General features: G+C 47.1%; 2 protein-coding genes across 4 annotated transcripts in view; one reads left to right on the top strand and one right to left on the bottom strand.

The window, feature by feature from the left end:
* Nucleotides 1-13,441, bottom strand: part of COL4A6 (collagen type IV alpha 6 chain) — a 186,591-nt gene extending 173,150 nt beyond the window's left edge. Inside the window, exons 1-3 of one of the 3 annotated variants that reach the window (XM_076074332.1) lie at nucleotides 13,423-13,441; nucleotides 11,590-11,725; nucleotides 11,270-11,318 (exon numbers count right to left, since the gene is read on the bottom strand). In XM_076074332.1, the coding sequence (XP_075930447.1) occupies nucleotides 11,270-11,318; nucleotides 11,590-11,597 (57 nt within the window). In that variant the 5' untranslated portion in view covers nucleotides 11,598-11,725; nucleotides 13,423-13,441. Of the gene's footprint in view, nucleotides 1-11,269; nucleotides 11,319-11,589; nucleotides 11,726-11,899; nucleotides 12,181-13,422 lie in introns of those variants that run through there. The other 2 variants (XM_032971838.2, XM_076074331.1) reach the window with 2 other exon arrangements.
* A 298-nt stretch (nucleotides 13,442-13,739) lies between these two features.
* The window catches only part of LOC116952474 (uncharacterized), a 140,847-nt gene continuing 129,748 nt past the window's right edge, over nucleotides 13,740-24,838 (top strand). The window contains exon 1 of the mRNA XM_032971856.2: nucleotides 13,740-14,087. Within this exon, the coding sequence (XP_032827747.1) occupies nucleotides 13,992-14,087 (96 nt within the window). The 5' untranslated portion in view covers nucleotides 13,740-13,991. The remainder of the gene's footprint in view (nucleotides 14,088-24,838) is intronic.

Below are 24,838 nucleotides of genomic sequence, written 5' to 3' on the forward strand. Positions count from 1 at the left end.
GTCGTCGCACCTTTCAGTAACGCACCCCCGATGTAAACCGGGGTATTGCTGTGCATGCTTTTGAAATTAAATTATTTTGAAAGTTACTACGAGTCCCATGGGCAGCGTACATAACCGTGCGGAGCACAAGTATTATTATAATAATAATAAACACCATTTGTAACGTGTACGCATTTCACTCAACTGACAAATCGTTGTTCGCTCACAAACCCAGACAAATCATGATAGGCTCCTAGCCACCGTTAAACGAATAAATCTGGAATTATCTGGGCAAACCAATACATCAGGCAAGCTATCCAAAGCCATCCCACCATTGAGATGACTACAACAGGAGGAGTGTACCCAAGCAAGAATTGAACTCTGAACGTCAAATCTGCAGATGCTTTGACAAATCCATCAAAACTAATAATAGTACAGGCCGAAAAACCACGCGTTTCGAGCAGGACACGAAACTGGTCCAAAGTTATTTAATCACGCCATCATCGCTGGCGCTGAGAAGTCGGCCACATTTCCTCACATTTATTTCGATTGTGACCGAAGACCAGAGTGCCACGATGCACTTATTCGTGTCGAGCGAAGCTCAGAATGCCGCAGAGTGGCCAGGCCTACCACCGCAAGCGGCTGATCCGTGAGGTTAAAGTGGTCGGCAATTACCTGACTTTGGTTTTATAGGCCAGAGCGCAGCACTGGGCTGGTGCTGGAACTGCTCTAATTGTGGGATGTATTACTTTGCTTCACTGTCGTTTTTTAAAATCTTTAATAGAACCTCGCGTTGTTTACTTCTGGTTTATTGCTCTTCACAAACGCACATTTTGGGGCCATGTGTGAGGCACACATTGCCATACTGCCTGGACGCTATCGGATAAACATCTTTAAGTGTTCTGCTGAGTGGTTCTCTGCGTGGTGGTTACAGTTACACTTTTTTTTAATTGATTGCTTTATTGCTTTCCACTGAATTGGGCCCTCAAGATAGGAATGTTGACTGAAGGCAGCAGTGAGGACACCGAGTGTGGTCTTGCATGATAAAGGAAACTGCCCACTTCGATTGAAAATCAATGCCCTGCGAACGCATCTTCACCTATCTTGCTGCTCATCTTTACGAGTGTCAGTGAAGACGACTAGCCGTGCTCGGGCTCTGAAATTTCCCCCCATAGCTATAACCTATCGAGGCTCTTATCTGCAGCCGTGAGCCATTGTTGGTCGCAGATGAACTTCCAGATACCCCCTGTTGCTATCGTTTGAGATTTGACCCTTGCTTTATCACAGCCGGGTCTGCAAATGCAGCCCCACGTGGCTTTCGCTTGTTCTCGATTTGTTGTTATCTTCTTCACAGTCTCACAATCGACGATTCATTGCCCTCTCGTTTTTTGTTTTTTAAAAATGAAATAGAGTCAAATAAGCGACTTATATATTTAAAAAAATGATGCCAAAACCAAAGAGCGTGTTATTGGGAGTTGTTTGATTCGTAATTCACCACGCCGGTCAGAGTGGGTTGGTTAAGGGGTGCCCTGGGACCGTTTGGGATATCGCTCGCCATGTTACCCGTACAGCGCACAATAAATGAGCGTTATCATTATTATTTAAAGTAGCTGGCCTTGGGCAGGACATGTCACTCGAAGGGATGGTAAGATTGCGGTCAAGAAAAAGAGACGGAGTGGCAGCCAAAGAATGGAATGCGTCCAAGAGGACGTCCATCGAGGAGATGGAGTAAATACATCGGCTCTTGTGCAGGCGCTTGACGGATTGTTACATCGCGGCTTCGTGAGAAATTGCGGGGCGGGGGGGGCCTTGAGGAATCCTTCAAACCAGCAGTGGATTAGTCACCACTCATTCCAACTAAGTGCAGTATTGCACACGAATGGCTACGTACGGTGTGAAAGAAGATCAACATTCATACGTGCACACTAATTGGTTGGCGAGGGCATGATTTGTAATCTGTTGTTTTTACTGCATCCCTCCCCCCCCCCCCCACCTTCTAAAACAGAAATGTAAATGTTTAGTCAAAATCTATGTTGCTATGGATTTCCCAGTTGGAAAATGCACGACACAAATCTTAAAGCCTCTAGTTTACTATCTAAATGACAGATCAGGATATTACCAATAGACAAACTGGTTTAACAGCCGCTGAAAAAAACACCTAGTTCAAGGAACCATTCGTAAATATCTTCTCTGCGGGGCAGCTAACATAGGATATCCTAGCTTACGATACACGTTTAAAGTAACATTGTGCTGAAAAAATAAGCGACGCTTGGAAAATTATTCTGCCGAAAAAAGTGAAACTATGAAGTTGAAGCGGGCTGCCACATAACTATCTCACCTATAAATCAGGGCCAAAGCTCCCCGCAGGCATCTCCTGATAATTCCACGGCCAGGCCACTCGCAATCTTGACAGCTGTACCGCTGCTGCCGCACATACCTCTGAAAACAAGACAGCCGCATATATATGTGTTTTGTATTTCTACCCGCGGGGAGATGGTCCTGCCGTTCAGTTGGGGATCATATTCACCGTATTCTACGGATTACAAGCCACTCCGGAAAGTAATACGCACCCCCCTCCCCCCACTGCAACGATGTACCCCGTGTCAATAGAGTTTTACAAATATGCTCAGACACACCACACTCCGCTTCTGGATTATAAGACCCGCCCCGAAGTTTTGCCTCAACATACACGGAGAAAATGTGCGACTTATAATCTGGAGAATGCGGTTGTACAAAGTGGTCCAGATGTCTTGTGACCCCCCCTACATTTAATCCTGTAAAACTGACTAGGGTTTTTTTTGTTTGTTTTTTAAGTAAGGTTTCTTTAAGACAGAAACGAATGCGCGAAGGAATAAAACATGTTCGGCGTCGATTAATTAGGGGTCACAAGATATTTGGACCACGCTCGCACACTGAAACCCCCAGCTCGCTGGACGACTCGAGGGCTCCAGCCCTGGCCTCTGGCCGGCTAAATGTTCTGGGTAACTGCAAAAGAAAAACAATAACGTCAATGCAATAAATAATGACACCATTCGGAGTACTATAAACACCTAATATTTTACATGAATTTTAATACGTTTGCTTCTACCCCAAAACACTAGGAAATTATTATTATTTTTTCCAAGAACAGCAACGACTATCTGTTCTGTGTTGAGTGTGTTGTATATTGCGCTGTGGTGCTGTGCGCACGTTTTCACCGTCGTGAGTTAATGTCGTCGGAAAAAGTAAAAAAAACCGAAAGGACAAACAGAACGCAAGAGAGACGATAAACGTCGTCTCCAAGAGAATAACATTAAATAAATTCAAAACTGTCACAAGTGTACTTAAAAAATAATCCCTCCTACATAATAGGGAAGGAATTCATAAGCTGCACTAAACCATGTTTAACATGCTCGAGATTGAATACGAATGTCAAGGGTTTAAATTGTCAAATTAAAGAAACTTCTAAAAGTTCCGTCGAGTAGCTGGGTAAACCGTTCCTAACCGTCCTGCGTGGCTGCCTTGTTACCAAATCGATTTTAAGATCGTCACATTAGAAGGAGACCCGCTGGCTCAAAGGCACCCGGATAATTATACGTTTTTAAATAAAGCTGCCACGGGTTAAACGTTGTTGTTACTTAAATCAGCACCCAACCACGCAGAAACCGCAAGTAAACAATAATTATACAGCTGCAGCTGTCAATAACCTTTTTAAAACTTCACATCTGTATTAAAGTAATCGGCAACAATCAAAATTAAAATCGAGTATTTTTTGTTCACATCTGCCATGGCAAATTATTAAGGCTATTCCTGCCATAATGCAAGCAAACCAAGTTCCGAGTGTGCAAGGGCTAATTAGGCAGAAAAAAGTCTGGAGCTTTCAAAGCGATAGGGGCAAGATAGCAGCAGGAATTTAAGGTGCTACCGTGGATTGTTCTTTAAAAAAAAAAAAACTCAACACATTCGTCAAAAACCCTGCCCCCTATAAGAAATGCAACTTAAAATAGGCAACGTTTTTGGCAATGGCTCTTTTTCATAGCACGTGGATAAGGGGCACTCTAAGAAGGGCCATTTCCCAATATGGCATGTTTTATTGGAAAATTAAATATAATAGTTTTATGAAAAAGGGGGACATTGCCCAAACACTGCCTACAATATATATTTTTGTTCCTTGCAAGGCGGTGTTGTTGACAAAAATGCGTGAAGTTTTTTATTATATGTGCCCAAGCGCCATAGTGCCACCCAAAAAAATATTGTTAGTCGAGATCTCACAGCAGCCACATGGAGGCGACGACTTGAGACCCCAGCTAAACAAATATTGTGAAAGCTAGGGACCCCTATTGTGGTTTCAGTGGCATGTTATAAGGAATGGACACAAACCAAATTAAACCATCTGTGTCAACCCCCCACCCACCCCCCACAATCCCACACCACTCCACAGTCACTTACTCTGGTGCGTGAAGAAGGGGGCGCACTATAAGATTTTGGACAGGGTGGGGTAGGTTTGGGATATGTTCAGGGACAAGTTAGGCGTATATTTTTGGACCCACTCCTAATACGTACATGTCACATGTGATGCACAGTTTCAGAGTAGGCTGCAGAGTTTACAATGGCACGTTGGAATAAAATAACATTCATGACGTAACATGAAAAAAAATCCCACTTCGACCGAATGGCAAAAAGGGTTGAGAAACTTTGAAAACGATGACTTGTGCAAACACTCCTGCCCATGCATCGACATGCGAATTAAATTATTGTGTCAATCCCACTACTGGATGAGGGCCTCACCACACCGTGCGGGTCTTCAGGGGGGCTGGGGGGGGATGGTTATTTGAGAATACTTCACCACGCTGGTGAGTGTGGGTTGTTGAATGTGTGGGAGAGAAAGGTGCATAGTACATCCATGCACTATCCGGGCTCTAATCAGCTTAGCTTGCGAGATACAATGAGATCCGGCACATTTTGGGCGATTTGGTCATATGTATGAAATTATCATTAATGCTAAAAGTTCCACAATTATTTGACAATATATTGCTTCATCAAAACAGGATATAAAATATGTTAACATTTATGGGGTACTGTTTTGTCTTTTCCATAAAACATGTTATGCCTATTGTGTTGTCGGTTGTCACATCAGAAGATGCACGTATGTATGTTCAAGATCTTTCGCACCGTACATAGCCAACCGTGCTAATCGGAGATGAAGAAACCATTCAGAACTCTTGCAGTACGGCAGTGAAACAGCCTGTTAGAGAACGTCCCACGGAAGCAGAAACCACAACGCATCTTTTGAGATTTAGTGACCTCTGATCCACACAATAGGGGGCAGCATTTTCCCACTTTTCCTGCTACGAAAGTTGCTATTCTGTGGTCGAGCTGTGCAGAACCAAATCTGCTATGAGGTAGGTGTCTATGTGTGTGTGTGTGCACTGAGCAACCATCAATGACCGGACTGAGACCATCAACTCACTGCACTTGAGAAAGCCAGTTTAATCATCGGCGACTGTGTGGATTTGAACCCCAGGACCTCGGTGGTGCTAGCTCAGCGCTCCGACCTCTGAACTTCTCGGCCACCTCCGGGATTTTATGAGAATTTAAAATTAGACCACTTTAGTGGTTCTGCAAACATTTCCATTAAGCCATGGCAGGCCGTGGGCATGCCAGGAGACTGACTGAACTTTTGCTATTAAAAACATGCTTCCAAACATAGTCACTCAACTGTCTGGTAGCCAGCCAGATGGTCCAGACCAGCTATACAGGGAAACTACAAAGATGACCTCACAGTCTAAACAACATTACCCAAAACAATTAGACAGTGTTTAGAGAATGGAAGCAGATATCACAGAACTCCTTCTGAAACGCCTCCAAGTGACAGCTGGTTCATTCGACAGGGGGCTGCATTTTCCCATCCGCCCTACTATCGAGCAACGTTCTGTTAGACTAAATTCCAGCTACATAGAAATCCCACAAAACATTACCCCACCACCTAAACAACATGGCTTCAAACTTGTAAAGAATGTTCATAACCTCTTATATGAGGGTTGTTAGATTGCAGATTCCAACTAATCAAAAACAACCTTTAAACATTTTCCTGCCACCTAAACAACACCGACAAGCTACCCCATTGTTGGCAAAACTAGTGACACGAAAGTCCGTGCTGCGCTTTTGCTCGGTCGCTTCTAACCTGCCGAGCATTGATGCCAGCCCAACATTCCAGGGTCCCAGCGTTATGTGCCAATCGCAAAGCCACCTGGAACAAGTTGAAAGGCCCGCCCGCTGACTTCCAGCACCGACTGTCTGACACGGTTTCGGAAGCCCTAATTGGTTAACTTCAGTGATGCACTGAACAGGGTGGACTGACATTTTTTCATTTCAATAACGGCGGGCGGGCGGGAGGGGAGGATGAGTGGGAGGTGGGAATGGGCAGTGCGGCGTCTGTCTCAAATTATTCGCCGCACCGTCTCGTTCCACCGAAATGTTGCAGTGGGTAACAGCACACAATGGCGTGCATGTGTAGAACCCGTGAAACTGTTCACCCCTGGCACTGCACCACGGGGAAGAGCAGTAGAGTCAATTATATAATGAATGGAAACGGATAGACGAATGCGAAAGGCGAAGGGAAGGCGGGACAGAAGTGCCCAAGAATGGACGGAGAGGAGGGCACGGCTCAAGATGAGCAACGGGGAAAATAGAAGGAGCGTGGGGCAGGAAGAAGGAAGGAGAGGTGGAGGGGGGGGGGAGAAGAAATGGCCAGGTCAAGATGCCGGGGATGAGAAAGTGGTGAAGATGAGATGGTGGTGACAATGAGAGGAGAGGGAAGAGGGAGGAGAATTAAGAAGGGGTGAGCTGCGGTGAGCTGCAACGGAGCAATATCTGTTTTATGAGGAGATAGGAGATAGGGATAAAGGAGGGATTCAGAGTAAGGGTTGTGCAGACACAGGTCACGTGATTTACAGGAGGCTGATTTATGGGAGGCTGGAGAGCTGATTTCGATAGATGGCTGGTTGGCCAACCAACTCATTATTGGCCCTGGGCCTCATAACCCAGTTTGTCAAAAATGTTTCGCGCGAGTGTTCCAAATTATTCTCTTTCATCCAAAAAAGATAACTGCGGCGATTGTGTCCCTCCGTAAAGTGGTTCCATTCCCTAAGCTTTGAACAAAAGTGTATTCAAAGCACCTCTTTGTACGCATTTGTTAACACGTGTCCGTCACAAGAGTGGCAGATGCACAGCTCCACACTATATTTGGTCATGGGACTACCGCTCTTGCAGTAAAGCATGCACGGTGTGTTGAATCTGAAAGAAAAACCTGGATGACCCAAAATGATAATATATATTATCGTTCTTTGCCACCACTGGTTATTGCAATAACTTTACGCGCGTCGAGCATTGTGACGGCATTCGTGGACGCGCTCGTGTCAAACGCTGTCACGCATAGTGTTCACACCTAGGGCGAGGGGTTTGGAGGCTGAGACGGCAGCTGTCGCCATTAATCCACTCTGCAAAGTCCGGACCGAGTGCCGTGGCAGTGGCTCGAGCAGCGAGGTTGAAACAACAACAACAAAATGATCATGTTGACCGCAACGCAGAGTGCCAAACGAAACACGATAGCGGCCATCGTAATGACTGCGAAGACGTGCGTTTGAGTGTCAAGAAACATTTCAGTGGGCTTGGGTCTAGATGGGACAATGGACAGGGGTCAAGGCGAACAAGGGAGTGGCAGCTAAGGGAGTAAATGGGGCGTCGCGGTGGCGAGATATGAATTACTTCGCCTGGAGTTTGCATGTTCTGCCCGTGGTCGCATGGAGCTTATGGTCTCTGGTACACCAGTGAGTCTAGAAAAAAAACATCTTATTAAGTAATTCTTTTTCTTGATCTGTAGATAACCACAGCCGCTAAAACCAGATAATCAAATATCAGTTTTAAAGCAACGTGCAGCTCCTCGTGTATGTATGTAGAACTGCTGTCGCACCGTACGTGACCAACCATGATAATCAGAGGTGCGGGGGAAGGACAGCAAACTAAACACAAAAAGCAGTTCTAAAGAAATTAGTTTTCAATCTAGATTTTAAAGTGGATGGCTCTCGTGGATTCCTAATATGGAAAGGAAGAACATTCCAGATGGCACTGGGCTCTACGGCAGTTCCGAATGGCTATTTCTTCATCTGGTGACTTGACGCCAAAAGCACAAATGTGTATAAAATTGAGAGATATGAGAAAAAAATGGCTAAAAAAAAATCTGGGATTGCCTGATAAACATGCAGTAGCTCTTAGAAACACGAATGCCAAAAACACGAGTGGCATGGCCCTTGCGACCAAAAAACATCTGTGTCTAATTTTTACGGACAAGACAACCCAGTCTGCTACTAACCAGCAACAGATTACTACATCTGGGGTTTCTGTATTATGTGTTTTATCTGCTGGGAATTATGCACGCTTCGGTTTACAAACAAGAAAACGTGTTTTTAATTTAAATTAATTGTGTTATTTATCACTGAGCACACATGCACCTACTGACCTACATGTTGCAAAAAAAAATGAAGAAAAGATGCAATATCATAGCACGCACGACATATTGCGCAGTTGATATTGGTCAATTGCATTGCTGTACAAGTGTTGCCGTGTGATTGTAATGATATTCAAATCAAATTTAAAATTGGCAATTAAAAAATACATAGGGCAAAAAGGTGTAGGGGCGTAGCAGTAGTTGCGAAGGTGGTTTATGCGCTGTGCTTTGAACCCAGTAACAGGCGTTCGATTTCTGGCCACGGCTAACATCAATGGTGAGTAATAACCAAAACCAGTCCTTGGCCACCCCCCTTTACCCCCCCCCACTCACCAGTGTGGTGAAGTATGGTAAAAAAATACGGTGGCCAAAGGCATGGAAGGCCTTCATCCAATAGTGGATTTACAAAGTATTGTCATTTCCAAAATGTTTTGTATGCGTGATGAAATGGACAAAAACGAACTCTCTCATGATTTCCATGTGCCTCCAATTCTACATTCTGATGCCACTTTGTTTTAACTTGCTCTACAGAGCACATTCCAAACACGTCATAACTTAAATGCATTCCAAACATTCACGATTGATCGATCCAACACAAAACAATAATTATTTCCAATAATGCTGGGAATTATATGTAACACTTACCTCGCTAAACTGGGTGAGTGCAAATGTGTTTCAGTGCCCTTGGGGCTATTGCTTGGTAGTTATTTTTCATCTTCAAGGAGGCCCTCCCAGTTCCTCGTAATGGGTGCGATGCAGATATTTTACACAAGCGCTTATCGTGATGATGTATGTATGTTGGACTTTTTTGCGCACAGTACGTGGCCAACCGTGCTAATCGGAGGTGCAGAGGAAGGACAACAAGCTAAACACAAAAAGCATTTCTAAAGAAATGAGTTTTCAATCTATATTTAAAAGTGCACAGCTCCAGTGGCTTCCGAATATTGGAAGAGCGTTCCAGACGGCCGCAGAAGCGCATCTGAAAGCGCGCGATGATGCGGTGACCGCCGTCTGTTTTCGATGGTTAGCCAGAAGCCGCCGCTGCGAGGATGACCGTGGGTAAACCTCACATGGATCGCAGCTGATACCGAGTGCGAAAACTTTGGGGCGCAAAGCCTCTGGGCAGTGGGGCTGAGCTGGCCGGACACCTTGACACGTTTTCACATCAATCACGGGGAACTGTGGATGTGCGTCGTCCCTGCCTCAGGGCTATAGCTGGACGCTTTTAAAACTTAGGACACCACCCAGCCAGCTACAAGCCGTGCTGCTCGTGGGGTCTAAAGGATCGCGGGGGGCAAATACCGCTCCCCAAAATACCACGCCCAGGTGTTTAGGGTGGCCTCCAGTTGAACACCATCAGAGCCCTGGCAGTCTCCGATGAGATGTTAATTACAGCTTATCGTTTTTTTTGGGAACATTTATTACAAGAATAATAATAACAAGAGGTGTTCAGTTCAAAACGTAGATTGTAAATGTTGTGGATTCACTCTTCAACACACCGGTGGGCTGAAGTGGTAACTATTTGGCGTTTTGTTTACGTGACAAATGCCTTACTAATTGGCCGTGTCGGGTGGTGGAGGGTTTCGACACATTTATACTTACGCGATCTAACCCAAAAACTTTGAATATTGAAAAGGTGTTCGTTAAAAGGCACCACAGTTTACGATTGAAGACTTTAAAGGAAGTAAAATAATCGCGAAAATAAAAATCCTGAAACAAAGTTTAAAACGCACAACGGCATACCAACAACGTTCACTTTGAAATCCGTTCCCAGTTGTAGGTTCAATTGGGCCCATATTACAAAACAACATTTCACTTGGGATTCCAACGCGATGCATTCCAATTGTTCACGCCTGTTTATTAATTCATGAAGGGCGTCTCCTATCCCGCCCACGCGGGGCGTGTCTCGTCTGGCTATTACCATATATGAATATTCATCGCGTGGGAGGGACGCTCGGTTTTTTTTATGTTTGGATACTCCCATATGATTTAAGTCTTAGACAAGATCTGAGTTCGGTTTTTGGACACTTACACACGTCTGAAAACAACATGAGTTGCAATTTGTTTTAATTCCCCCGCCCCCCCACTAACCCAATGATTAAATACGCCAAACATTAATATTGCATTATTGTTCGTAAAAGTACACACAATACCCACGAAATCACACCCTTCACTTGCTTTCTAAGTGCATGGTGACTGATTACAGTACAGTATATTATTCACTCCCGTGTCATCGTCACACACACTACACAACCCGTGCAAACGTCCCATCATGTAGCTGAATTATTTACAACCGTGCATATCGTGGATTAATATGTTTAAAGTCCACAGCCGAATATAGCATTGCGTTGGTCTGATGTCACTTGTAATACGTTCATACATACCACGCATAAAGTAGGTCGGTGTGAGTGCATGTGATTGTAACTGTCTCTTAACTGTCAGGCAACGCTGCTACATGGCACGGGCGACGATTGTTCAAGATAACATGACCAATGACACGGATGACATTCACACATACACATCGCAACTGTCATCTACATGAGCGATGCTGATGGAGCGGTGGCGCAGTGGTTGGCGCACCGCACTATGCAGCCCGGCCGACCGAGTTCAATTCCAGCCCACGGCGAAACAATCGGTGCTCCCCACTCTTCGCCAACGCAGCGCTGACCAGCGCGGTGAAGTATGGCCAAACAACCCCCGTGATCGACGCGGCCTTCGTCCAGCGGTGGAATAACACCAGTCTGTATATCACGATAACTTTGTTGTTGTATGAATAACGGAGGTTATTGCAGTGCTTATACTCACCGCATTGGCAGTGCTCGTGCAGAGTGCTAACGCGAACAGCACGGTCACCCTGTACACCGATAGACAGTGGGGGGGGGGGGGGGGGGGGAGGGGGGGGCAGTTTAAAATAAATACATCACAAACACAACATGTATTAGCGTAAACTCGCACAGGTCAACGCTCATAGTGCCGTCTGTGATAACATCGTTTCTCTCGCGCGACTGAGGCTGAACGCGGACAGGCGAAATGGGTTATGAATACATTAAAGAAGGTTTACCGATGTATATAACACACACACACACCAACATACACCCCCACACCCCCCCCCCCCCGCAACTCACCACCGCATCTTTGCGAGCCTCTCCCGACTGCGAGGCGATGCCTCTGACTCGCTCGCTCGCCTCTCCTCGCCGATCCTGCCGAGGTTTCTCCGGTCTGCCGCTGCTGTTGAGCGACTACGTTGCGCTTGTTCGGCCCCTTCCAAGGGAACAACAGCAGCAACAGCAGCAGCAGCAACTTTCGTGAAAAACAAGCGGAGCCGACGGCGTCGATAATTTCACGAGTAAAAAGTTGTGCGGCGTGTGTCTGAGCGAGCAGAGAGAGGAGAGAGAGGGGAGAGAGAGAGAGAGTGAGCACCGCGCAGCGACGCACAGAGAGAAGGGAGATAGACGCTCACCGATGTCACCTCTCCACCCAACAACCACCAACAAAACCCCCCCCCCTATGTATCACGAAACGACTCCAGCATCACGTTCACAAGAGGTTCGCCCGACCCCCCCGCCAGCCTGACAAGCCGATTGCAGAACGGCGATACGTGCGCGCGCGCGCGTGTGTGCTGGTCGAGGAGTTATGGAAGGGAGCCGAAGGGAGCAGCAAAGTTCGCAAGAGGAAAGGAGCGGTGGGGTGGTGGTGTGGTGGTGGTGGTGGGGGGGGGGAGTAAGAGACAAGCACAGCTCCCTCCCTCCCCGCTCGCAACCCGCAGCACGGGAGGAGGTGGGTGGAGGGGGAACACGTCACTGGTAGAGAGAGAGAGAGAGGCCAACCAACCCGCAACGGCACACTCAGTGCGCACGTTCTACAGAGAACACACACACACACAGAGAGAGAGACTCGGGGAGACGATGACTCGTGCCCGCCCGTTGTTCGTCGTGAGCCCCGCGGTTGAATCCGCCGCTGGACGAAGTCTTCAGACGACCGATCAGCGCCCAAGCGCCCAAGCGCTAATCGAGCTTCGGATGCGTCGCGCTCGCCCCGTCTGAGCGCGTTCCCGTCCTGGAACTGTCCGATCCCGTCGCGACACGTGTGTGGCACGCGTGTAATGAGTGCGTTTGTTATTTACGCATTTGGGGGGGGGGGGGGGTACGTTGTGTGTTACTGGATGTATTTAATGCCAGGCGGATCTAGCTTGAAAAAATCTCGATTAGGATGTTACCGAATCACAATTAAAGAGAATTCCAACGTGTCACTGCAGATTGCAATTTCTCTCTGGCGCATATATATGAACATTTGACCAAACATTGCAAGTTATTGGGGTATGATGTTGACTGTAGGTCAACGTCTATAAACTGCAGGGCTGTTTTACGTTAAGTTTGTAGAGGTGCGGCAAAATAACATATTGTATTGTACTTCTATGCTCCGCCGTCTATGCTGGCCCCGGCTTCACCAACCCGCCCTGACCAGCGTGAACTGCGTTGACAAGGGGTTCATACTGAGCCTAACATCAAGGAAACTAACAAGTGGCAATGATCACACATTTTAAGTTCACACGTTGAGACTTACATAACATTCGAAGCATATAAATACACGCCAAATCAAACCCAAATCACAATGCAACTGACAGTTGCCCCCATTGTGTAACCTTAGTTGACCGTTACAGACCAATGCTTGCTATACTTTAAGAAGGTTTGCGCTTAATTGGGCGCTGCAACGCATCGCCGTCTCACACGTATGTTGGACTTCTTTCGCACCGTACGTAGCCAACCGTGCTATCCGGAGTTGCGATACCGTAACATCTCACCTCAATTCCCCCCTTATCCTGCGGCAGTCCAGCCCAGGACCCCACCCCCCAACACCGCACCCCCGTGGCAAGCATCTATACACAGCACGAGGTGCAGTAGTAATTCAATCTATTCACGACGTTTCGTCCGAATCCACAAACTGTCAAGCCAACGAACCTCTGCAATGTAATCGCGTCCAGCAACCAGAAGCGATAAAACCAACACGCACACACACGAAAAAAACACTCGCCGCTCCTGCCAAAAAAGTGATGGTTTTGGACGAGGTGTTGAAGCAACTTTGTTGCGAGCAAATTGCATCGGGGTGGGGGGGATTGGGGGGCTATGTGTGTGTTTTGGAGGGTGGGGGGCTGTGTATGTGCGCAGCACAGCGCTCGGCAGTGTGGGTGGGGTCGGATGGTCGTGGTGAGTGGGAGGAGGGAATGCCTCTCCCCTCCTCCCTCCTCCATCCTCATCCCCCCCCCTCCACCTCCTCGGCGGCCACTCATGGAAGCACGACGGGGGGGGGGGGGGTCGAGCAGCCGTGCGAGACGAGCCACACGAGCAGAGGGAACCAGCAACGGAGTCGAAGAAGAGCCGAGGCGAAGCTGAGACGACGCAGCGCGCACAGAGCAGTCAGATAGGTGGCCGCGAGAAAGTGTTAACAGAGGCGTAATCAGTTATGGTGCTGGCTTGAGTTGCTACTGCTGTTGCTGCTGCTGCTCGAGAGAGAGAGAGAGACTACTGCAATGGCCATGAGTCGACACGACGTGAGAGCCAAGCTGTGGGCTCTGGTTATCATGGCCAACGCTTTCGCCTGGCTCATCACCGGTGGCGAGTCCGCGGTAAGACTGTGTGTGTGTCTCTCTATGTGTTTGCACATCCAGTTCATGTATATATTTGTGTGTGTGTGTGTGGAGGCATCACACGAGCGTTTATCACCGAACTTACACACATTTGGCTGAGCGAATGCGACACACGTCTTCGCCATCCGTCAAGCAAAACGCGCATATACCCCCGCGCGCGCGCGCAGACAACACACAAACACACACACAAGCACACAGACAACACACAATGTATTGGGATCATAACGCGGAGCAAAGTTTTATGAGACGAGATGACACCCGCCCCCCCCCCCCCCCCCAGTGCTGTGGCGGTGTTCGAGAGTAGCTTTTTCGTTCGGGGTTTCGTTTTTCTGTCGGACTTTATGATGCTAGCGTGCTTAGCGGTTATCCTTTAGACGTGTCCGTGTTATTGGTAAGTAATTCCTTCTGCGCATTGGGTACAATTCAGCATTTTCATCCTCCGTTAAAGAATGTGAACGCTAAATCATAGCACCGCCCCGCATAAAGCTGTCTGCGTGCAAGCGAGCCATCGTCGGATGATTGAATTCGTGTTATCTATTCAGCTGTAGCGGTCTGCCTATGGCCGTTAATCTTTAGTATCGCTGCAATCTTACGTATGAATATGTTCATAACTATCATGAGCATGGTCTATACACTGCCGGATGGAAGCCTCCCCAATCAGCCGGGGAGATAGGGGGAGGGACGATGGAATCCGCTAGTGTGCATTTGTTCGGTGGATGATTATTTAAAGTATAATTAGAATTTGATGACATCACCGCTCAATGAGAATTACCTCCTCAAATACTTAAACACGACACGCAGATTATAATTATTGGACTTTGATTAAACAGCAATTTGCTCCTACGCAGCGATCAAAGCGCGTAGATACAATACAGCACATGTACCTGGTGTTATAAATGAAAGCAAGATGTACAAAAAGAACCTTCCAAAATATGCGAAATATGCACGCGTTACTCACGGCTGCATGTACACTTATCGGCGTGCGTGGTGACATAGCGACTTGAAGAGGTGTACTGATCAGGGCAAAGGCTTTTCTGTAATGTACTTTTAATATCAATACATATCTAAAAATCCAATATCCGCTTTGGGCGATGTGATTTTAAACACGCGTGCTGACTCACGGATACCTATTCATGCTTGCGACTTACTACCTCGTGATGTACCTGCGATGATGCGACGAGATTACTGCTCGAACGGGCAAAGCTCTGCCGGTGCCGTGAACTTTTGTGAGCAACATCAACCGTGAATGCCATCAGACAACAACAACAAAAAACTCCAGCTCTGTTATAAACCTGTTTTTAGCCGCGATGGATCGGTGGTACAGCGATTGGCAGCGCTGTGCTAACAAACAGGTCACCCCGATTTAAATCTTTCGTGACTGCAGTAATTCATATTCTTAGCTCTTTCCGTAAAGTCACGTTGTTTTATATATATTTTATTATTTTATTGTTTCCCTTCAACGTGACTTTACCGAAAGAGCTAAGAATATAGGTCACCCCGAGTTGGATTCCAGACCACGGGTAACATTCGTGCTGAGTGATATCCGAACAGCTCCCGACCAACCCCCTCCTCCCTTCACCAACCCGCACTGACCGGCGTGGTGAAGTATGGTTAGACTACCACCTCCTCCAACCATGACCGAAATGGCTTGGGTACAGTATGTATGTATGTATGTCGAATTTCTTGCGCACCGTACATAGCCAAGCGTGCTGCTCCCAAGCTGGTGGACTGAGAATGTCTGGAATATATTTATGTTTTATTTGTTGCAATTACACATTTAAAGATCGCTGTCAATATGGTTTAGGATGCAGATTTGCAGCATTAGGGTGGATCTCTGAAGCTAAGCAGGCGTTGAACCCTGGTTCGTACTTGGATGGAGAGTCCATCAGTGCTTGCCAGGTGCTGTCGGTGTGGAGCTGAGCCATGGCCAGGAAAATAGCAGTGCTGACAGTCGCCCCGATCCCTGGTATCCTGCCACACGTAGCCAAGCACTCGGTTCATGGGTTTGGTCACACATCCCAGTATGGCATGAACCATATGAACACGTCTTCAGACTCACTGAGGCTTCTCTGGGATTAATAGTATGCCATGTGTGTTGAACTTCTTTCGCACCGTACGTAGCCAACCATGCATGATGCACACACCGTGAACGACCATGCATTTTCTGTAGCGTGCAGTTGCAAGATGTACGGCTGACTTCGTACGGTGCAAAATAAGTTCAACACAGTACCGTATTTTGCATTCGCCTTTTGCCAAGTCCCTATACAGCGAGCCGAAACACAACCAGTGTCACTGCCCTGTAAAGCGTCTCGTTCGCTCAGGGGATTGGGGCGCTACTTAAACAGAACCGGGTTCACGTTGCCTTCGTCTTGCCAGTTGCAGTTTCGTAGTTTCTCCTTCAGTTTTCTCAAAAGGCACAACGGACAGACAGCAGCAGGATGGAGCATTGCTTGCGTTGCTGTACTCTTTAAAGAGACATTGCTCTATTTGTTCACGCAAATGTTTTTAATTTGTTGTACAGTTTTTTTTTTCCCGCAGAGCGTGCGTGGCTTTTCAGACCGTTCCCCTGCGTTATTGGAAAATGTGTAAGGTTGGTGGGGGTGATGATGATGGTGGTGGTTGTAACTGTGGGCTGGCTGGCCCCGCCTACGAGGTGAATATATAAAAGCTAGGCGTGGCTTTGTGAAGTCTGTTCAATATTCATAACTCAGGGTGTGGTTGGGGCGTTCACTGTCTTATTATAATTATTAAATATATTTACTCCCTTTATGAGAGAGCAGGTGAGAGTCACTGGAACTATAACTACAATAAGGTAGTTGAGTTAACAAAATGTATTGCGTTTTGTAATCACCAAGTCACTGCTTTATTTAATATTCCAAACCTGAACGAGGTGAATTCCACGTGAGCGCTGCATCAGCCTCCCGCGACAAGAGACTCTTAATCTTAACAGCCTCTCAACTGGCTTTTGAAGAAAGAATATCGATTGATTGATTCTCAAAATTCCCTGCACATTATATCCTCACGGGGGAAGCAGTGGCGGAGCGGTTAAGCGCACTGCACGATGATTCCCGGTCGCGGCTAATGCCAGTGGCAAGCAAAATCTTCACCTTTTCTGCCCCCCCTTCAGCAACACGCACTGGGCAGCATAGTGAAGGGTGGTTAAACAAACTCCGTGACAGCGATGGCACGGGTAGGCCTTCAAACCATCAATGGATTGACAAAGGGCTGCACATTATAATTATTAATATTCTTATACCGCTAATCCCCTCGTTGATAAAAAAAAACACCCGTGGCGCCTGCAAAAGAATGTTTCCATATATTTTTTTCAAAACAAAATGTGCTTCTTGTGCACCAGCTACATTAAAGTAGGCATTCCTTTCAGTTGCAGTGCATTAAATCAAACCGCAGAACAATTTGTGGCATTTTCAAAGTTATCTTTGCACAGAATGTCAGTGCAGGGTAAGCCTTGCCCTTTGATTTAGTTGCTTTAGAAGTTTGACATGGTGGGTGGTAACATTTGCGGTGCAGCTGACAATTGCACTTTTCCCACGGGGCATGCTCTGTCTCTCGATATCCTCGGGAAATTGTGTTACTTGTCGGCAGGCATAGTTGGCTACAGCTACATATTTTTTTTGTTTTCCACTGGACAACCGTATCTTGTCGCCGCCGTGCTTATTAAATCTAGAATGAAAACTCATGGTCCTTAAGAACTGCCTTTTGTTTTTAGTTTGTTGTCTTTCCCCTGCACCTACGATCAGCGCGGTCTTCTACATACGGTGCGAAATAAGTTCACATGCCGTACATACAATAGCCCAGACCATACGTGCCTCAGGGAGACACCGGGATGTTTTTTTTTCCACTGCAGGAATCGAGCCGTGCCACTGACATCACACACAGTGAACGAGCTCATACTTGGCTCAGGGAGCACTAGGATGTTTTTTTTTTTACACTGCAGAGACCCTGGCCGTGCTACTGACATCAAACAAGTGAACGAGCCCATGCGTAGCTCAGGGAGGCACCAGAATGTGTTTTCCACTGCAGGAACCGAGCCGTGCCACTGACATCACACACAGTGAACGAGCCCGTACGTGGCTCGGGGAGGCATCAGGTGTTTTATTTTTATTTTCCACTGCAGGAACCGAGCCGTGCCACTGACATCACACACAGTGAACGAGCCCATACGTGTTTCAGGAAGGCACCAGGCTATTTTTTAAAATTTTCCACTGCAGAGAACCTAGCCGTGCCACTGAATGAGCCGAGACCCATGACGCTGTGTTGGAGTCGAACCGACTGACAGTGCACACGCAAGGAGTCGTTATCCTCGCCCTTTGGCTCCGCTCGGGCTCCCAGCCAAGTTGAGATGTCTCGTGAGGCCAGGAGCTCAGTGCGGGGATGGAGCCCCCCCCCCCCCCACCGGAGAGTTGGGACCGAGACGATACCGCAGATGCCTCGTCGTCGGAATTGAAACATTGTCTATTGTGCGGAGGAGCGATAGCCGAGGGGGAAAGCGATGCAAGGTGACTTATTTTAACGCACAAGACGGCAGGGGTTCGAACCACGTGGTCTAACCACGGGCTCAGATGTTGTTTCCTATCACGCCACTCCCACGGCTGCAGTGTCTCTCCACTGAGAGGCAACATTTTTATTAAAAAAAAAACATCTAAAACATTTTTGGATATTTTCAGAGTGTACTGTACACGGTGGCACATTTAAGTGGAGACGGAGGCAATTATACTCACGTTTCCCGGTGAGCCAACAGTCGCCATTCGTTATTCGGATTTGCGACAATTAAATTGAGGATAATGTCTTCCGAGGGTGCAAAGAATTGTGATGTGTGGATTCACCTCGCTTAAGGACATGTATAACATGTACTGTAGATGTAAGTTTATTCCTTCTGCTCCCACTTACTCGGGCTACCCCGTCGATGATATTTTAACAGTACAAAGCACATTACGTGGTAACGATACATTCATTTAAATATCGAAATAGTCACCTTTGTATGCCTGTCCTGTATGCCTGTCCATAGAGGTTTTAGTGGGGGGTTGGCTATAGTCTATTGTATGCCCCTACGGTGTGAACAGTTGTGTGGGTGACCGTCTCCTTGCCCAGATCCTATGAGACGCTCTGGACATCTGTGAGAAAGAGCTTTATAGCTCATCGGATTCCTCCAGTATAAATAGATATTCTGATTCTGTTGCTGTCCAGGGAATCAATTCAAAGGAGGACCTGTACAGGAGCCAGTCGCAATCTCAATGCCCTCCCACCTATATCAACTGTTCTGAGCACACTGCTCATAAATTCACACGTGGCTTTGAATTCACTTTGATTCTTTTTTCTCTTTGGCCATTCCCCGCTCCCCCTCAACAACCTGTACTGACCTATTTTCGGCCAGTCGGCACGGTGTAGAACGGTCAAACAACTCCCACGACCCACACACATAGCAAGGGGAGGCTTTCATCCAGCAGTGGATCACAATAGGGTCGTATATTTTTGTTATTTATTGGCCATTGGCTGGCCTGCAAGAACCCACTCGCGCTATCCAGCTAATTTGGAAGCCAATGAGATTTTTTTTGGGGGGGGGGGGGACGATTGAGATGCATGGGAAGTTGAGGCTAGGCTTGGCGTTGGAATGGTTGCTCATAGGACAGTGCTGTCTCGTTGATAAATGTGACTGGACATCTGTAAAAAGAGCTTTATAGCTCATCGGATTCCTCCAGTCCAAATTAAAGATTCTGATCCTGTAACACTGACATTCGCTCGTGTAAGGGGGGGGGGGGGGGTCTGTGAGTCCGCTTAAAGTCCAGATTGAGACCACATGAATGGTGCCTCAGTCCAGTAAACCCGCCATGCCGGGTCTTGATGGTAATGCCATGGCTGAGAATCTGGCTGTCAGCCAAGTGCACACCTGATGACTATGCAGGCATGCTGGGCAGATTAAGATCTCTTTTTTTTTACTTGTAAACTTCTGGATTTTGGGGTCTGCAAGTTCTCCTTTGTTAAAAATTGCCATGTATTCCCGAGCCCTGACGGGGAATGGGTAGGTGTTCTGGAAATGAGAAGCCTCGGCAGTCGGTGTACCGTATAGTGCATTCTTTGGGCAACACGCGTGTGAAATGTTTGCTTTCAGGCGAATTAGCAAAGGGATTCTAAGGCTGCCCGCTAAGTTTTAGTGATGGTCCGCGTGTTACGTTGATGTGAGGGAGAAATGTTTGTCAAACGCTCAAATTTCATTGCTCAAATTCACTTTGGCTGTTACTGCTCGCGTCACTTTCATCGTCCACGACGGGCGCCTAATGCCGCACAAAAACGAGAGTGGACATTTTAAGGCGGCAGGGGGTGGCGCAGTATGAACGCTCCGCGCCTCGCAGCAAGGAGGGCCTGGGTTTTATTCCTGACTCGGACGCCCCTTCCTGCCTCGGTTGTTCTGCGCAGGTCCCCCCTTCCCCAAACCCCCCTCCACAGCTGAAAGGAATTCCATACAAACTGGTGTCGGCCAGACATCCCAATGCTGAACTATTGATACTGCAAATTATCAATTGTAATTACACGCGGCAACATCGCCCCCTAACGGAAAAACGTGGCAGGTGCCTCCTGAATAGGAGCCGAGACTCCTTGAGGCTTTTCCAGGGTAGACGAAGCATACCGAATAATAGTTTATACGGATGCATGTTGAACTTTTTTCGTACCGTACGTACCCAACCGCGCTAAATCGGAGGTGCGGGGAAAGGACAACAAAAGTAAATGCAAAAAGCAGTTAAAAATAATAGAGTTTTCAATCTAGGCTTAAAAAGTGATTTTGAGGCCTTGTGGGAATTGTGCTGTAGAAAGCCGAGTTTATTGTTATGTTCATACAGCGTAGAACATTTTGGTTTCTCAAACTTGTCTCCACACATAAATAATTCTGGCATGCCAAAAGCAGCTACTGTGTAATATCCCACATCATCCAGCCACACGTGGTTAGACCCCACACAACCTCGGTCAGTTTGTGGGTTTCCCCCCCCCAAAAAAAAAAATCTCAGGGTATGTTTGTGGTTGGACTGCGGGTTTGTTCCTCTGGGCATTTGGGACCTGTTGCCTGTCTGTTTAACAGTTTGCTAAAGCTGTTTTTGCGGATGTTTCACGAAGCCAAAAATTACCAAAATGAACGATGTAGGAAAATTTCGATTAAAAGCTTTCGTGACTGCAAGGATTCATCTTCTTTGGTTCTTTCGGTAAAGTCACGTAGAATGAGAATAAAATAATAAATTGATAAAATAAAATAACACAATAATATTCTCACGACGTTTCGGCCACAACACAAGCGGCCTTCATCAGGTGAAGGGACGAGACTGTCTGGAGGACAGTGCTGGAGTGAAAAGGCCACGCTCAGATCACGACCTTTAAGCTCTGTTTCTTCTCACACAGCTTAAAGGTCGCGATCTGAGCGTGGCTTTTTCACTCCAGCGCTGTCCTCCAGACAGTCTTGTCCCTTCACCTGATGAAAGCCGCTTGTGTTGTGGCCGAAACGTCGTGAGAATATTGTGTTATTTTATTTTATCAATTTATTATTTTATTCTCATTCTACGTGATTTTACCGAAAGAACCAAAGTGAACGATGTAGGAATAATAGTTTTTTTTTTCCACAGGAGCTGAAAGTAACACAGGTGGGTCGCAAGCAGGGCCAGCCATGGTTTGTGTCAGTGGATAGGGTGGAGGAGGTTAGTTGATTTGTATGGTGGTTGGACAATTTGAATGGCTTCAGAGTGGACCTGCAGTTTCTTTGCGTTCGTTTGTTGCGTTCTTTATCAGATTAATTCCATTTTCCCCATCGGCATCGTGCCATGAGATGACGTGTCCCTTCACAATGCTCGCAGAGCTGTGCATCTTCCCGTGTTGGAGAATTCCCAACAGAATGCGATTTAAAGGAACTCTTTTTGAGATATTTTCTTCACCTGACTGATTTTTTTCTTATCCATGCACCAATTTCCCAGCTCAAGTGAGCAATAAGGTGGCGGTTCTCATCTTATCTTTACAACCCTGGTAGAAATTCCACAACCCTATGGCGGGAGCGGGTTCGACGCATAGGACAACAGCTGTTGTCGCCCCCACAGAGCGGTACCTATTTTATCGATCTTCAAAAGGATGATGGGCCAAGTAGACCCCCAATCAGGATCTAAATTCAAAACTTTCCAAGCGCGAGCCACACGCTCTGCCAGTGGAGCCACTGGGGGTGCAGTCTTCCGCACCCTGCGACCAAGACACGTTTATAGCATGGCCATCACACCAAAAACATTTAACATTTTCCCAGCTGAAATTGCCCAAATTTAAGTGAAAACAAAGTTGACCGTGGATCTTTTTTAATACACATTAATTATTGGCCTGCCTGAGACCACCAACTCTCTTCTCTTGGGAGAACCCGGTTTAATCATCGGCCATCGCCTGAAACCTTATTCGAACCCAGGATCTCTGCGGTGTCGGCTCAAGTTTTCCAACACCTGAACCACCTGGCCACCTCCAACACACCTACACCTGCAGTTACTGAGATTCGAAATTGCATTCCCTTTAAAAGGGCTGCCCGCGTTACACACAAGGGCTATGGCAACACAGAAGAGCCATCGCGAAGACCGGCGCGTGCCACAATGTTTGACCTTCTCAGTTCGCCTCACTGGCTCTCCCACATTAGCAAGTCCCGGGAGAATATACAAGAGGTGCCTTGGGATTTACACCCTGTAACTTCACGGGAGCATAATTACCGACGACGCTGTAACCTATCTTAATTTAAGGAAACATTACGCACGTACAGCTTTGGAAACCCAGCCTTAACACACTTAGTTACGTCGTCATATCTAGTGATATAATCGTTGTTCCTGTGCTATAACAAAAATGTCCAAGTGTTGCTTATGAGCTTCAAATGTTTGTTGACCGTGTAACCATGGCCTTGTCCTCCCACACGCTGAGCACTCATCAGCAGAACTGGCCAAACCTTCTAAGACCAAAATACACCTGGCCTCGTCATTCCTTGGACGCTAAGCAAGGTTGAGCCTGGTTAGTATTTGGATGGGTGACTGCCATCACCACCTTGGCTAAGTGCTATGGGCATGGGTCTGCAAGGTGTGGCAGTGCTGGGTGTAACCCACCTCGTGTGTGTCTGGTGGGTTTTCTCCGGGTTCTCCAGTTTCTAGCCGCATGAATCCAAACTCGAATTATTGGAATTGACCAAACATTCCAATTGGAGCAGCACCCTCTTGCGAAAGAGTCTTGAGACTTGGAGAGGCTTTCCTTGAAACATAATGGACATTTTTTCTGAGCAAGATTTGGTAAGCTTGTAAACTCGCTGAGATAAGCAGCAGGTGACAACCCTAGATTCAAAGCAGCAGATGCACAGCACAGTAGCTACTTGTGCTGACTTGGAATCGCATCGCTGGGGATCGTCAAGCGAAAAGCGTATCTGTGAAAAACTGTTTGGCGTTACAACATGCACCACCCGTAACACTACTCCTTGCCTAAAAATACATTTGTTCTCCTGAAAACAATCGACCCTTGCCAGCCTGCGTGTGGGTGACGGATGCCACAGCAGCCAGCCATGGTGTATTCTGGGGGAAAGAAAAAAAACATACGCCCGGTCAGAACTCATGCCAAGTTCCCCCCTTTGGCACTTTGACATAAAAAGACACATTGGGAAACTGTATTCAGCAAAAAGGCTGCCCAGAGAGAGTTGCTGTGTAGAAGTTGATGTTTTGTACTTGTATGCAAATGTAGTGTCAATTGTATCGGTGCGGTGCTCTTGATTCTTTATGTTGCGAGCAGGGTGGATTGTACCGCGCTACCAACCCGCCGACCTGAGTTCGATTTCTCGGACGTGGCTCACGTTGGTGGCGAGTGACATCTGCACCGGTCCCGGGTCAAATAAACCCCACGACCAGCGTAGCATGGCAAGGCCCTCATCCAGCAGTGGATTGACACAAAGGGGCTGTACCCATACAAATGTAACTGAGCTCGCCGTGTGTCGGCGTACTGTATTATATAATGCTGCAGATTATATCGTAAGCCGGCAAAAGTGACTTTAGGTTAGAGATTAAAATAACTTTTTTTTTTTACGGCCGAGCAAGCATCTCTCCTGTTAACGACAACTGCACTGTACCTGCGTATTAATAGATCGTCTTCAGTGCAGAAAGAATGGGCCACAAAGTAAATTTAGGCTGTGGCCTTACAAGTCAGCACTATCCCACACATACACGCAGAGACCAGAGCCCTGTCGGGTCCAGTATTACGCTTCATCGACAACAAAACGTGGGTTTATGCAGCGTCTAAATGAGACATCATCCCAGGGTCCCTGTACAGAAACAGCCACCATCAATAATTTTGTAGAGAACAAGAGGCAGTGGTTCTTGGGCAGAGGTGATGCGGAAGGTGTTAAGTGTGGACTTGAACAGGGACAGTGAGTTGACAGCATGGATGGCTGTGGGAAGAGAGGTTCAGACTTCTTAGGCAGAAGAGCAGAATGAGTGACCTTCCACTGAGTTTGCCGGTGGCTTCTACAGGAATCAATAATTTTATTGCTGGAATGGATATAATCTGTGGAGGGCAGTAGAGATGAGAGCGGAGAGGTAGGGGAGTGCGTGGAGGCGAGTAGAATGTTACGAGAGGGGAGAGGTGGAAGAGTCAGATGAGAGGGGAGAAGAGTGAGATGAGAGGGGAGAAGAGTGAGATGAGAGGGGAGTGGAATGAGATGAGAGGGGAGAAGAGTGAGA

This window comes from Petromyzon marinus, chromosome 47 (genome assembly GCF_048934315.1).
Source record: "Petromyzon marinus isolate PM22_M1 ecotype Great Lakes invasive population chromosome 47, UKy_Petmar_22M1.pri1.0, whole genome shotgun sequence".
NCBI classification, from domain to species: domain Eukaryota; kingdom Metazoa; phylum Chordata; class Hyperoartia; order Petromyzontiformes; family Petromyzontidae; genus Petromyzon; species Petromyzon marinus.